This window comes from Genypterus blacodes, unplaced genomic scaffold (genome assembly GCF_046128005.1).
Source record: "Genypterus blacodes isolate CSIRO-AG114 ecotype Tasmania unplaced genomic scaffold, CSIRO-AGI_Gbla_v1 ptg000736l_1, whole genome shotgun sequence".
Lineage (NCBI taxonomy): Eukaryota > Metazoa > Chordata > Actinopteri > Ophidiiformes > Ophidiidae > Genypterus > Genypterus blacodes.
Genome location: NW_027467404.1, coordinates 5001 through 20434, shown reverse-complemented (window position 1 = coordinate 20434; position 15434 = coordinate 5001). Strand labels below are relative to the sequence as shown.

Genomic DNA, 15434 nt, shown 5'->3' with positions numbered 1-15434 from the left:
ACACACACACACACACACACACACACACACACACAGACACACACACACAACCTTCATTTAACTGTGGAGGCCAGAGTCTGATTGCCGGCGTGTGTGTTGCCAGTGTTGCGTGTGTGTTGCCAGTGTTGCGTGTGTGTTGCCAGTTGGAGCCGGGGCCGTGAGCTCACGTGGCGTCTTTGGCATTCGGGCTTTGGAACATAAATCATTTTCCATCAGAACCATTTAGAGCAGCCCTCCGTCATGTGTGGCGCCCTCCGGTGGCCATTTGCTGAAAAGGCTTCATTGTTTTTCAGCGTCGCCGCAGAAGAAGATGACGCAGCGTGGCCCCGCAGAGGGCACGCTGGCCGGCACGGTAGTGCTGCCGTGCCGTTTCACCATCCCCAAACATGATCCCTCCCACTCGACCACCTTCACAGCGAGGCCCCTCCCCCCCGGCGTCACGCCCGAGGATCAGAGCCACGAGGACCAGCTGAGGATCAAGTGGACCAAGCTGGAGGGAGGCGGCGAGAAGGTGGTGCTGGTGGCCCAGGGGGGCGTGGTCAAGGTCGGGCTGAAGTACGGCCGCAGGGTGTCGGTGCCCGACCGCGCCCTGGCGCTCGGAGACGCCTCCCTGACGATAGTCCGCCTCAGAGCCGGAGACAGGGGACTGTACCGCTGTGAGGTGATGCACGGGATGGAAGACAGGCAGGACAGCGTCGACCTGCAGGTCACCGGTGAGTCACACGCCCGGGGAAGGACAGTAACCACCCCCCTTCATGTCTGGGTGATGCTTTTTTCTCATTTGAACCAAACAGCGAGGAAGAAGCTTCTTCTTCTTTACACAATGTTGTCTTGTTGGGCCTTGGTGGAGGTATGAGCATAAAGAGGCTTCAGTCCCTCTGTGGCAGACGCTCACACAGACGCTTTGTTTGAGTGACACACTGCTCTGTATTTACTGCTCCATCATCTATTCACGTCCTGCTGCCGCTCTGCCAGCAGGACGAGCAACAATCCTCCCATCCAGAGGGACATAAAGGAGTTTCATAGAGCCGTGTTTGAGCTGAGGGACGTCTGGACTCAGTGACTGAGCTGAGGCTTCAGTCTGTGCCTCAATGAGTCTGAAGCTCTGTGATGTGTGAGGTGTCTGTCAGTGTGCTGCTCTGTACTCATCCTTCTTCTCCTTCTTCTTCTCCTTCTTCTCCTTCTTCTTCTTCTCCTTCTTCTCCTTCTTCTCCTTCTCTTTCTTCTTCTCCTTCTTCTCCTTCTCCTTCTTCTTCTCCTTCTCCTTCTTCTCCTTCTTCTCCTTCTCCTTCTCCTTCTTCTTCTCCTTCTCCTTCTTCTTCTCCTTCAGGTGTGGTGTTCCACTACCGGTCCAGCACTAACCGCTACTCTCTGGACTTCCCCGGAGCTTCGGCGGCGTGTCGAGCTGCAGGAGGTGAGATCGCCACGCCCGAGCAGCTGGACGCCGCCTTCGAAGACGGCCTGGACCAATGTGACGCAGGCTGGCTGGCTGACCGGACCGTCAGGTACCACTTCCTGTCTGACTCACATACGCGGCGTCTGCTGCGGGGGGAAATCCTTTGATCCCAAAGCTTTGTTGTGCGTCAGGTATCCCATCACGACGCCGCGTCCCGGCTGTGGAGGCGACCTGAAGAACCAAGCAGGAGTGAGATCGTACGGCGTGCGTGACCCCGCAGAGCGATACGACACCTACTGCTTTGTGGACCGGCTGCACGGTAAACGCCAAGACAGGAAGTGACCTCAGAGGGGGTGTTACCATGGCAACCATTAACCCACACACACACAGTACTGAAAGAACACGAATACGACCACATGTCCCTCATTGTGTGTTTGTGTGTGTGTGTGTGTGTGTGTGTGTGTGTGTGTGTGTGTGTGTGTGTGTGTGTGTGTGTGTGTGTGTGCAGGTGAGGTCTTCTACCCCCCCATCAGAGACAAGCTCACCCTGAAGCAGGCGAAGGTAGAGTGTCAGCAGCACGGCGCCGCTCTGGCATCGCCCGGCCAGCTGTTTGCGGCCTGGAGGGCGGGGCTAAACCGCTGCGACCACGGCTGGCTGTCGGACAGCAGCGTGCGTTACCCCATCACCGTGTCACGGCCTCAGTGTGGGGGGGGCCAGCTGGGGGTCCGCACGCTCTACAAGTACGAGAACCAGACAGGATACCCAGACCCCTCAGAGCGCCACGGAGCCTTCTGCTTCAAGGGTGAGGACAGCTCCTCCTCTTCCTCTCTGCTCCTCTTCTCTCCTCTACTGGAGAAGGAGGAGGAGGAGGAGGAGGAGGAGGATGCTTCTAGTTTTGTATTGGACGACAAAGTTCTGATGATTTGTTGCACAATTGAGGTTTCACACAGACACACACACACGCACGCACGCACACACACAGATACACACACACACACACGGCTGCGTGTGTAAAGTCGTAAACAGTGAAGCACGTCGGAGCGCAAACACCACAGAATTTCGCAATCTGTCGGCGCTTCAGTCGAGGAGGAAACACAGAGACTCAACCACAACAAACAGCTGAGACGGGACAGGAGAAGAAGAAACCACCGCCCTGTTCATGGTGTGTGTGTGTGTGTGTGTGTGTGCGTGTGTGTGTGTGTGTGTGCGTGTGTGCGTGTGTGCGTGTGTGTCCGTGCGTGCGTGCGTGCGTGCGTGCGTGCGTGCGTGCGTGCGTGCGTGCGTGCGTGCGTGCGTGCGTGCGTGCGTGCGTGCGTGCGTGCGTGTGTGTGCGTGTGTGCGTGTGTGCGTGTGTGCGTGTGTGTCCGTGCGTGCGTGCGTGTGTGTGTGTGCGTGTGTGCATGTGTGTGTGTGCTTTATGAGGGGAAAACCCAGGCGGTGCCCTCTCACACAGATACAGGAGAAACAGGACAGGTCCCTAATGCTTCCCAGCTGGAGCGTTCCCAAAAACCAGGAGAGAGCGGGATCACAGTGACATCATCATTAAAAAACACTCAACACACACACACACACACACACAGACACACAACTAACTGAGGCAATGAGACAGAAAGGAATCTTGGAAATCTCTGCTGCAAAGAAAGAGGAAGAAGAAGGAAGGAAAGAAGGAAAAGATGATGAAGGACCACGCAACTAAATATGACTGTTTATGTTCCACCTCTGATGATGGAGATGATGTCACTGATGATGTCACTGTGACCTGCCTGCCAGGTGCTCTGAACCCACAGAGAGAGAGAGAGAGAGAGAAATAGAGAGAGAGACAGAGAGAGAGAGAGAGAGACCCTCACCCACCCCACCCAAACATACGGCAGACTGCAGTGTGTGTTACATTCGTGTTTTAAAGCATGACCCACACAAAGAATCACTGTGTGTGTGTGTGTGTGTGTGTGTGTGTGTGTGTGTATGTGTGTGTGTGTGTGTGTCTCTGCTCATGACACCGCCCATTACACACAAGAACTTCAGGACCTTAAAACCTCTGCAGAAACCTCAAGGACCTCAGGGGACCAGGAGAAGATGAACTTCAGTCTCCTTCCCCACCTCTGGACCCTCAGGACCTTCAGGAGCTTTCACAGGAGGACCTCTGATCCTTTTGCACCTGGAGAACATTTTAAGGAACCAGAAATTCTTCAGAACCTATAAACCCAAACTGTGGCCCTCTGTGGACCTCCGCAGGATCTGCAGGAGCTCTCACATCTCAGAGAACTGAAGACCTTCAGGCCATCATAGGAACCAGAAACCATCTGTAGTTCATGAACGAACATGAAAACAAAAGACTTCCAAGCTCCGCCTCCTCTCCAGTAGGGGGTGTGGCCATACATGATCCCTAGAAGTTAAGAATAGCATTTCACCCTAACTGTTTCTCTGCCCCCCATCCCTCCTGCTGGGATGTTCTGACACAGTTGGCACGGCGGTGATGTTTTAATCTTAACGGTGATTTCATGTCTCTCAGATTTCCTTTTATAGCCTGCAGCTCCCAGCGTTCCCACAGGATCTGTTTTGGCTTTAAGTTTGGCTTTGTTGAACTCGATGTCGACTCACAGCCTTTCATGGAAACAATCGTTATGGTTACTCTTGAGTTTATTGATGTTTGCTTTCTTGAGGTTCCTGTGATCCAACAGTCTAAACTCAATCACAACTCATCACAAAGATCTTCCTCTGCTCTTCTTCCTCTGTGTCACAGTGAAGCTGCCAGAGCCCACCGCCGCGGCAACGCCGTCTCCATACCAACCAGACAGCATCACCACCAGATCAACCAGCGCCCTGCTGCAGCCTGAGATCGCTCAGATATTAGAGGGACGACCGGACGCAGCCGGACAGTCGCCCACGCAAAGATCACACACTCTGACTGACCGACCCACACACACGCTGACTGATGGACCCACACACGAACTGACTGACGGACCCACACACACTCTGACTGACCGACCCACACACACTCTGACTGAAGGACCCACACACACGCTGACTGACCGACCCACACACACTCTGACTGACGGACCCACACACACTCTGACTGACCGACCCACACACACTCTGACTGACGGACCCACACACACGCTGACTGACCGACCCACACACACTCTGACTGACGGACCCACACACACTCTGACTGAAAGACCCACACACACTCTGACTGGACGACCCACACACACTCTGACTGACGGACCCACACACACTCTGACTGACGGACCCACACACACGCTGACTGACGGACCCACACACACTCTGACTGACGGACCCACACACACTCTGACTGACCGACCCACACTCACTCTGACTGACGGACCCACACACACTCTGACTGAAGGACCCACACACACGCTGACTGACCGACCCACACACACGCTGACTGACCGACCCACACACACGCTGACTGACCGACCCACACACACTCTGACTGACGGACCAAAAGAACCCTCAGCCTCACAGAGCGCACACACAGCCACACACAGGCCTGATGACACACCCCTGCAACACACAGGCCCCTCCCCCACAGCGACACAGCGCCCCCTCCTCACCGCCTCCACTCTTCTACCCGACTACGATATGGACTATTCAGACAAACTTACCCAGGTGGAGTCGGTCCCTGTTGGGGGCGGAGCTCTGCCCCCTGTGCCGCTGCCCCCCTTACCCACCACCCGCCCACAGCCCCCCCACCTGGACATCTCCCACGGGGGGGCCGACAGGGGCCCGGCGGGCTCAGGGGCCGAGATCAGCGCCGAGGTAGGCAGCACCGGCGGTGCAGAGGACGGGGCGGCGCCGACCCCTGCGCAGGCCGGGGTCGCCTCCACCTCAGGGTCCGGGCTCGGGACAGACACCACTCTGGCACCGAGACAGAGTCTGGACCCGGACCTGGACCGGCAGCCCGCTGTGGTCTACAAAGACACCTTTGACCTGGACCTGGCCCCGCCTCCTGCTGAGGGCTCGTCTGACAAACCGCCGTTCCACCTCATCATCGTCAACGTGCACGACCAGAACCAATCAGGTGAGTACAGCTGAGAACAGTGACGCTTAACCTGATCAGGCTCAACCCAAAGAGGCCACGCCCACATAAGGCAGAGGCCTCTGACCTGCAATCTGTGACCTCGACTGAACCACAACTCACACCTGGATTATCATGTCTGTGTGTGTGTGTGTGTGTGTGTGTGTGTGTGTTTAATGGTACATTTGTGTTTTCCTGCACTCTGATGGATGCAAACACGAGCTGAGTGTGAATCCAGATGTGAGATGAAGTCAGCTGTGGTTCCTGGGCCAAACACACACACACATACACACACACACACACACACACACACATCCCAGTGTGTGAGCAGAAGGCAGCGGAGCGCTGATGTCTCATCGTCTAATCTGGCGTCTAATCGCTCCTTTCTCTCTCTTGAAAAGGTCGTGGAATTCCAAAAAGTGTTTTCAGGAAATGTTTTGGAAAAATTATGAAATGTCCCAAAGCAGAAATGTAAACAGATATTTGGACTTTTTTAGAATCCGCCAGGCAGGGATGGTTGCTAGGATACGCTGCCTTCACTTCTCTATTCCGTTTGCTGGCAGCGAGTCATCGTCCCAGCGCAGCTTCAACACGACTCGCTTATCTGCTGAGAAATACCAAACACAAGGGTTGCCATAGAAACGAGCCGAACGGGACCTTTTCTGTAAAGTCAAAGATCCACAGCATCGGTCTCCCTCAGCCCGTAGGCCTGTGGGTCTGTAGGTCTGTAGGCCTGTAGGTCTGTGGGTCTGCAGGTCTGTAGGTCTGTGGGTCTGTGGGTCTGCAGGTCTGTGGGTCTGTGGGTCTGCAGGTCTGTGGGTCTGCAGGTCTGCAGGTCTGTGGGTCTGTGGGTCTGCAGGTCTGTGGGTCTGTAGGCCTGTAGGTCCGTGGGTCTGTAGGCCTGTAGGCCTGTAGGTCTGTAGGCCTGTGGGTCTGTGGGTCTGTAGGTCTGTAGGCCTGTAGGCCTGTAGGTCTGTGGGTCTGTAGGTCTGTAGGCCTGTAGGCCTGTGGGTCTGTAGGTCTGTAGGTCTGTAGGCCTGTAGGCCTGTAGGTCTGTAGGCCTGTAGGCCTGTGGGTCTGTGGGTCTGTAGGTCTGTAGGCCTGTAGGTCTGTGGGTCTGTAGGTCTGTAGTTCTGTAGGCCTGTGGGTCTGTAGGTCTGTAGGTCTGTAGGTCTGTAGGCCTGCGGGTCTTCCTGCAGGCTCAGACTCGTAGGTGTGGTGTGTTGGAGTCTAAACTCTGCATTGTGCAACTGAATGACATGGATGTGACACACACACACAAACACGCAGAGCATTCCTCATGTTTTCGTGGCTTATTGACCTTGACGAAGAGGAGCAGCAGAGCAATCAACCTCAATCTGCACCTCAGGCTCCAGACCGCAGGGCGACTCTCTGGGAATTGGTTTTATTCTGAAACTATTTATGTATTGTCTTATAATTATGAAAATACAAACACACACACACACACACACACACACCAGCTGCTGCTGTCTTTGTGCCTCAGCAGCATTGTTTATTATTGAAGGTTGAAGGTGTATTGGGTTGCAGAAGTGTGTGTGTGTGTGTGTGTGTGTGTGTGTGTGTGTGTGTGTGTGTGTGTGTGTGTGTGTGTGGGGGGGGTAACATAGAGCAGGCGCCTCTTTACCTCTTTAGGCCGTTGAGTCGCTGCAGCCACTCGAGGAAAGAACCAAATGTGTGTGTTGTGATGAAGAGTGTTCTGTGTTGTGTGGTGTTCAGAGTCACAGGGGGGCCAGGTAAGGCGTACTGATCTGAGCTGTGTCACTGTGTCACTGTGTGTGTGTGTGCGTGTGTGTGTGTGTGTGTGTGTGGGTGGGTGTGTGTGTGTCACACAGAGTTTGAACGGAATTTCCCCACAAATCCTAAAGTTGTGTAAAGTCCCCAGAGAGTGACTTTAACCAGAGGTTGATCCAGAGTTGTGTGTATTTGGAGCTCAGCATGTGTTTGTCGTTGTGCGCTCAGATAACTGCACTCTGTGTTTGCGTCACAATATAGCTTCCATGTGTACGACAACGTCCTAATGAAGAGACACAAGCCTGCTTTGTTTGAGAGACCGGACTCACAGTGAAGCATACACACACACACACACACACACACACACACACACACACACACACACACACACACACACACACACACACACACGCTGGGTCTGAGTCGCTGCTCAGCATAAGCTAAGGTGTTTCTCACTATAGAGCAGAGGAAGTGTGGAGTGTTCTCACATTAACATTAAAAGAGCATCCAGAGCATCAAAGACCAAACTGTGCTGCTCTGTGTCTAATGAGGTCATATCTCCTCCTCCTCCTCCTCTAGTGGATCACATCCTGGGCATCCTGAGCCAGCCTGTGTTGGACGGCTCTCTGGTTGACTTCCCTCAGATCAGCGACCTGTCAGCTTTGCTCCCTGAAGCCGTCGTGTTCAGCGGCGACAGCGACCCGGCCTCTCCCATCGACACGCCTCCAACTGTGAGCTTCGTCAACGGGAAACACGAGGTGACGTTTTCCCACGCCTGGAACCTCTGGAACCTGTCAGGCTGATTAGAGTCGCTCTGGATTTCCCTTGTGGAGCACTTAGTGACTGAACTTTAACCCTTTACCTTCATCCCTCTCCCTACAGGTCACACTGGAGCCGGGCCAACCAGAAGAAGCCAGAGGAGATCAGTTTGAAACGGCCACTCCCGTCCTGGTTGAAGAAATGGAGGAAGGGGAGAAGGAAGAGGGGAGCCAGACTCCCTTTGACTATGGAGCCATAGAGATCCACACAGGTTCAGTCACCTGGTCCACAGATGCTTCACCAGATCAAGAGACCGACTCCATCGCCCGTGCAGTCACAGTCATGGCCACAGACAAACTCAAAACACAGGAACCAGAAGCTCAGACCACAACCAGAACCTCCAGCACCTCCTCCTCCACCACAACCAGAACCTCCAGCACCTCCTCCTCCACCACAACCAGAACCTCCAGCACCTCCTCCACCACCACAACCAGAACCCCCAGCACCTCCTCCAGCACAACCAGAACCTCCAGCACCTCCTCCACCACTCCTGATCCATCACCATCATCCACCACGCCCTCAGGTCCAGCTCTCACTGGCAGCTCACAGCCCATCACCCACAGCCCGTCCCCGTACGAGGACATGGAGGGTTCGGCGATTCACGGCTCAGATGATGAGGGGGGCCCGGGGCAGGAGGGCTCTGCTGACGGGACCTTCCCCCCCACCCCTGCTGCCAGCAGCCAGTCAGGTGTGGTGACAGATGAGACGGAGCTCGGAGGGATGGCGCGTCCTACCTTCACTCCCTCTTCTATGGAAGACAAACACTCACAGGACAAACCTGCCACATCAGAAATGGGAGACTTGGAGGGGTCCACATCAGGAGAAGACGAGGCTTCGGGACAAGATGGTGATCTAGCAGAGAAGCCCAGGTTCACCAGCACCTTAGCCCCAGGAGACACAGAGGCCCCAATAGCTGTACCAGATGTGGAAGAATGGACAGAACTGGGCTCAGGGGCAGAACCGGGCTCAGGGGCAGAACCGGGCTCAGGGGCAGACCTGCCATCTGGAGACGGAGAGTTTTCCGGGGATCAGGAGGAACCGGTGAACCAAACCCGACCTGGAGTGATCAGTGTGACGGCGGTGCCTGTGGCTGCAGCAGCTGGGACTGTGGGAGAACTCACACACACCACAGAATCCTCCAGACCCAACACACCTGCTGAAGACCCGACCACACCACAGTCCTCCACCAGTCCTCCCCTCACTGCCACCTCTGATAAGAAGCATCCCGTTCTTCCCACTGAGCGTTCCCAGCAGCCCGTCTCCACGACCCCCTCTGGTTCTTCCGTAGACGTTCACACCACACAGGATGATCAGCATGAGACCAGACCGTCCACCAGGAGCTCTGCACAGGACCAGACCGACGCCCCCCCTCTCTACACCTTTGAGAGCGGCACCCGTTCCGTCCCTCAGTGGGCGCTGTTGCCGGACCCTGAAGCCACGCCTCTACCCGAGGACATCTTTGAGGAGTTTGACAAGGTGACGCTCCCTCTTCTTGTGAAGTCTCTGCCTGTGAGACCTGAGGAGATCCTGGCCTCAGAGCCTCCAGGGGCCAGCGTGGAGGCCAGCACAGCAAACATCAGAGGTACCACAACACGCTAGAGTCTGCAGACCCTGTCCATGGCAGGTCAGGGGTCATGGCTCAGGAAGTCTGTCCATGTAAACGCAGAAACATTCAGGTCACTTTCTCTGTCTCTGTTCCCGTGTGTGTGTGTGTGTGTGTGTGTGTGTAGACCTCCTGCCGTGTTCAGACAACGTGTGTCAGCATGGAGCCTCCTGCTACCAGAGAGCTGCAGCCCACATCTGTGTGTGTGCCGAGGGATACACCGGACAGTACTGCCAAACAGGTACACACACACACACACACACACACACACACACACACACACAGTGTGGTGATAAGGCTTCTGTTGTGCGTCTGCAGATGTGGATGAATGTCAGTCAAACCCGTGTCACAACGGCGCCACCTGCCTGGATGGAGTCAACACCTTCACCTGCCTGTGTCTCCCCAGCTACACAGGAGAGCTGTGCCAGCAAGGTGCACCACACACACACACACACACACACACACACACACACACACACACACACACACACACACACACACAGGATCATAGTTACTGAACAGTCGTCACCCTGAATGTTCAGATTTAGGCCTGCAGCTCTCCTGATGTATTATATGAGATGCTGACTGCCAGAATGAGCTCAGTAGAAGAACAATGAACAAATCTGAATCGTCCATTTCTAAGCACCTCCAGAACATGTACAGGTCATGTTCATGCCGTCCCCATGACAACATTTGTTTCCTCGTTTTGTTTACAGTGCAGTGAACTTCCTGTTTGTAACGTTCAGACATTCTGTGAGACTTCTGCTAGATTGTGAGTGGAATGTGATTTCTGTGTGCGTGCGTGCGCGTGTGTGTGTGTGTGTGTGTGTGTGTGTGTGTGTGTGTGTGTGTGTGTGTGTGTGTGTGTGTGTGTGTGTGTGTGTGTGTGTGTGTGTGTGTTAAAAGCTGTTGCAACCCTGACCCGTGTTGTGTGTCGGCAGCATAGCGTGCACGTGTGTTCACGGCGTCACGAGTCCTCCGCTCTCCCCTGATGGGCGTCGGCTCTTCTGCTGATTAGTTACAGCCTCTCGTCCAATATTTGTGTCATTACTCAGCAACCAATGGAGGCTGAGGCGTACAGACACACACACACACACAGGGAGTGGAGAGAGGAGCCTCTCTGCAGGATGAAGCTCGTTCACACTCAGTGAGTCTGGAGGTGAGAGCTCAGCTTATTCTTTATTGTTCCACTCATAAGTGACTTGTAAAGGTTGGAGTTGGAACGCTTCCTGCTGCTCCAGTGACTCAGTGTGAGGCTGCTGAAGGTTCACACGCGTGTTCAGCATAATGAAGCCATAAATACATTTGTTTTCACTTCATAATGACACGAGGCCAAATATCTGAACCTTGAGTCAGAGCGTGTTTGTCTACATGCAGGCTGCTCTGGACTGAGAGAGCAGAACAGAGCGGCCAAGCCTCCGCTCTCAGTGGGAACGGCAGTGAAGCCTCGTTTACATCTTAACCCCAGTTTGTCTCAATCACACACACTCTGCCTTCATGTAGACCACCAAATACCTGCCCTGGTTGCTATGGAGACCCTGATGCGTGGACGCAGCTGCTCGCTCGCTTGCTCGCTCGCCAGTGGAACAGAATGACATAAACAGATGAGCGGTGGCATTAAGGAGTCAGAGGCTCTGCAGCTGTGTGTCACTGCGCTCACACTGAGCTGCTCACACTGAGCTGCTCACACTGAGCTGCTCCCTCTGGATGGACTCCTTGTTGCTCCTCACATGATTATTAAAACATGGATGCCAGAGGCCGAGCGCTGCGTTGGAACTATGCATGCATTAGAGGCTGGAGTCCTGAGCCGACCCCCCAGGAGGCCTCACTGTGGAGAGATGATCCACGGGCCTGAAGACTCCAAGACCAGCACACACACACACACACAAGAGAGGCTCTGTGTACGGACAAGGCAGAGAACTGTGTGTGTGTGTGTGTGTGTGTAGCTTTTGACCTTTGAGGGTTAATTAAGTCCAACTGTGAGTCACTGAGCTCAGACAGACAGACAGACAGACAGACAGACGCTCAGGCTCCCATCCTGTACATGCAGACACACTGTCAGGAACTACAAACCTGTGTGTGCTGTGACTCCTGTGTGCTGTGACTCCTGTGTGCTGTGACTCCCGTGTGCTGTGACTCCTGTGTGCTGTGACTCCCGTGTGCTGTGACTCCCGTGTGCTGTGACTCCTGTGTTCTGTGACTCCCGTGTGCTGTGACTCCCGTGTGCTTTGACTCCCGTGTTCTGTGACTCCCGTGTGCTGTGACTCCCGTGTGCTGTGACTCCCGTGTGCTGTGACTCCCGTGTGCTGTGACTCCTGTGTGCTGTGACTCCTAAAGGCCTCCAGACTGCAGCTGGATTAAACTTCACTCTGCTGCTTTTTGTAATTTGCAAATGGAAAGAACGTGTCATGGACTGTGTGTTGAGTCGATAAGGAGTTAATTAGCAAACGAGTCATGAAGCTAACAGCAGATTTGTGTTTATGTGTCACTTCTGCTGTAGTTTGGTGTTTGTTGATCTAAACTGAGTTCAGAGAGAAACTAAAGGATTTATAACTCAACACTCCTTTCTTTGGGTTTGCAGACTTTCTGTTTAATGACGCCATCTACTGTACAGGAAGGGTACTTCATCTCTCTCTCTCTCTCTCTCCCTCTCTCTCCCTCTCTCTCTCTCTCCCTCTCCATCTCTCTCTCTCCCCTCTCTCTCTCTCTCTCTCTCTCCCCCTCTCTCTCTCCCTCTCTCTCTCTCCCTCTCTCTCTCTCTCTCTCTCTCTCTCCCTCTCTTCTCTCTCTCTCTCTCTCTCTCTCTCTCTCTCTCTCTCTCCCTCTCCCTCTCTCTCTCTCTCACTCTCTCTCCCCTCTCTCTCTCTCTCTCTCTCTCTCTCTCTCTCTCTCTCTCTCTCTCTCTCTCTCTCTCTCTCTCTCTCTCTCTCTCTCTCTCTCTCTCTCTCTCTCTCTCTCTCTCTCTCTCTGCAGATACGGAGGTCTGTGGACTCGGCTGGCAGAAGTTCCAGTCTCATTGTTATAAATACTTTACACACCGTCGGACGTGGGACGCTGCAGAGAGAGAGTGCCGTCTGCACGGCGCCCACCTGGCCAGCATCCTGTCACAGGAGGAGCAGCTGTACGTCAACCGTAAGTCTGAACGCCGTCCCGACGTCACCTCGCATCAACACACACACACACACACACACACACACACACACACACACCCCTCACCTGAGCTGCGTCTCTCTGCAGGTCTGGGTCATGACTACCAGTGGATCGGCCTGAATGATAAGATGTTTGAGAGAGACTTCAGATGGACGGACGGACGAACACTGGTGAGTTCATAGATGAAGACTTAAAGCTCCAGAGGGACAGGGCTTTGACCCAACAGCACCACAGTCTGGTTAGCCTGAGCATTACACTGTGATGAAGAGCGGCTCCAGCACACATCATCATCATGTATGGTGCAGCCTGAGGGGAAACGCTCTGAAGCTTCTTTGTGTCCCGCAGCAATACGACCACTGGAGGCCGAACCAGCCGGACAGCTTCTTCCACTCAGGCGAGGACTGTGTGGTTCTGATCTGGCACGAGGGCGGGCAGTGGAACGACGTGCCCTGTAACTACCACCTGACCTTCACCTGCAAGAAGGGCACAGGTAGGAGCAGAGCCCTGCAGCTTCCCTTCCTGAAGCCTCGTGTTAGCGCTCCTGTGAAGCTGTTGTGTGTTGTGTGTTGTGTGTGTGTGCAGTGTCGTGCGGTCAGCCGCCGCTGGTCCAGGACGCCCGGGTGTTTGGGGCCATGAAGCCTCGATACGAGATCAACTCCCTGATCCGCTACCACTGTAAGCAGGGCTTCATCCAGAGGCACCCGCCCACCGTACGCTGCCGGGCCAACGGGCAGTGGGACACGCCCGAGGTCACCTGCATGACCCGTGAGTCCTACACAGGCTTCAGCTGCCCCAGACCTGGAAACATCTCAGCTTCTGTCTCATTCCTGTTCTCTTCCTGTTTCCCCTTCAGCTGCCAGCTTCCACAAGGCCATGCTGCACAAGCGCCGCACCGACCAGAAAGACGGCCAGAGAGACGACCAGAGAGACATCCAGAGGGACAACCAGAGAGACGACCAGAGAGACAACCAGAGGGACAACCAGAGAGACGACCAGAGAGACGACCAGAGAGACATCCAGAGGGACAACCAGAGAGACGACCAGAGAGACAACCAGAGGGACGGCCCCCTTAATCATCACGTCCATCGTCACCCACAACACAACCGGCAGCAAGAGCAGCCACAGAGCAACGACAAACTCGGTTTGACCGACTTCCAGAGCCGATACCAACATCTGCTGAGGGAGAAGAGACGCCAGCAGGTCCAGCAGCAGGACCAGGACCACAAGAGACACTGAGACACTAAACCAACTCCTGATCGGACCGGGACGAGCCCAAACATCTACAAACACTAAGGAAGCAGCTTCACCTTCAGGTCAATGCAGCTCCAACGCTGAGAAATCTGATTTAAAGCTTTACGTTGGCATGGAAACATCTCTCCCATCCAGTCTCCACAAAGCTCCAACCAGGGAGACGAGCGCCTTCACAGCAGAACCTACCGGCAAAAAGACATCTGGCAAGGATCGAGACTCAGAGATCCAAGGTCCCGGTAAACTTCAAAAGATCTGAGAACAAACTAAATGTGAATTCCTCCTAGAATGCAACAAACGACATCGTCCTTAAGAACGTGTTCTGTCTTCTCTGTACCTGGAAAGACTTGTGCAGCCAATTAGGATCAGATGGAAGAGACAAAGTTCTCCTGAATGACTGACAGGTGCTTCAGACTTTCAGGTCTTCAGGCAGAGAACTTTGCGTCGTCTATCTTTGGTTCCTGCTCCTGGTCCCAACATCACAGCGGTCATGTGACATTTGGACCACTACTGGCCAGCAGGGGGCGTCAGAAGCAGAGAAGACAAAACGATTCTTAACCCTCTGGTGTCTGGATCCTCTCTGAAATGCCACTTTCCCTTCATTTGTATCTTCAGACATTTGTACCAAAACTATAAACCCCAAAAAGAAAATGTGTCATGTGAATTAAGGCCTCAATTAAGAATCAATCACACAGAACAATCGAGCACAGGAATCCCCCTTCCTGTGTGAGAGCGTGTCAGAGTCTCACCGTCTCTTCACTTCACTGTCGGCTGGATTCGCTTCCTTCATCTCCAGATTAAAGAACTCAGAGCCGTCAGTCACACGATGGAGTTATGACGCGACGCACAAACAAACTGGGCCGTAGGTCGACTACACAATGAGGTGAGGTTACACCCAGGTCTTGGTCCCGCCTGTGTTTTGCTTTGACGCAGTAACATTCATGAATATTAAAGTTAAGTTATTGTCCGATGTTTCCTGCTTCTGGATCTCCAGAGCTTCACTCATAGATATGATGATGACATAAAGACTATATGAAGCCATATGAATTAACTTATTGTATACAGTAAAGCTATGAAGTGTGAGGTGATAGAGCTCAATGACCTGATGTGTTAACCCTTTGAGCTTCTCTCAGGAGGATCTGGTCTAATGAAGGATTCTGCATCAGAGGCAGAAGCTTCATCATAAACATTCTCCTGTCTGCTCCTTTACGTTCACACCCGCAGACATTTACAGATTTAACCCCAAACCTTTGAGGCCCGTTCATCACTGTGAAATGCTGCCCCCTTGTGGCAGAGGAGCTGTGTGCGTTTAAGAGTCGTAGACGACATGCACGTGTCGGCGACCTCAAAGGGTTAATGACCTCTTTATCTGTTTGCCCTCCTGTGTGGCAGTGATCTGATGGACACGCCCCCACATGTACACA

General features: G+C 53.9%; 1 protein-coding gene across 1 annotated transcript in view; it reads left to right on the top strand.

The window, feature by feature from the left end:
- Window positions 1–310: 310 nt before the first annotated feature.
- Window positions 311–15434, top strand: part of LOC142990776 (neurocan core protein-like) — a 15279-nt gene continuing 155 nt past the window's right edge. Inside the window, exons 1-14 of the mRNA XM_076140648.1 lie at window positions 311–713; window positions 1331–1505; window positions 1588–1715; window positions 1905–2198; window positions 4137–5441; window positions 7770–7948; window positions 8073–9591; window positions 9740–9853; window positions 9931–10044; window positions 12586–12744; window positions 12850–12932; window positions 13108–13252; window positions 13345–13527; window positions 13616–15434. The exon at window positions 13616–15434 is cut by the window's right edge and continues 155 nt beyond it. Coding sequence (XP_075996763.1) covers window positions 311–713; window positions 1331–1505; window positions 1588–1715; window positions 1905–2198; window positions 4137–5441; window positions 7770–7948; window positions 8073–9591; window positions 9740–9853; window positions 9931–10044; window positions 12586–12744; window positions 12850–12932; window positions 13108–13252; window positions 13345–13527; window positions 13616–13998 — 5184 coding nt within the window. The 3' untranslated portion in view covers window positions 13999–15434. The remainder of the gene's footprint in view (window positions 714–1330; window positions 1506–1587; window positions 1716–1904; window positions 2199–4136; window positions 5442–7769; window positions 7949–8072; window positions 9592–9739; window positions 9854–9930; window positions 10045–12585; window positions 12745–12849; window positions 12933–13107; window positions 13253–13344; window positions 13528–13615) is intronic.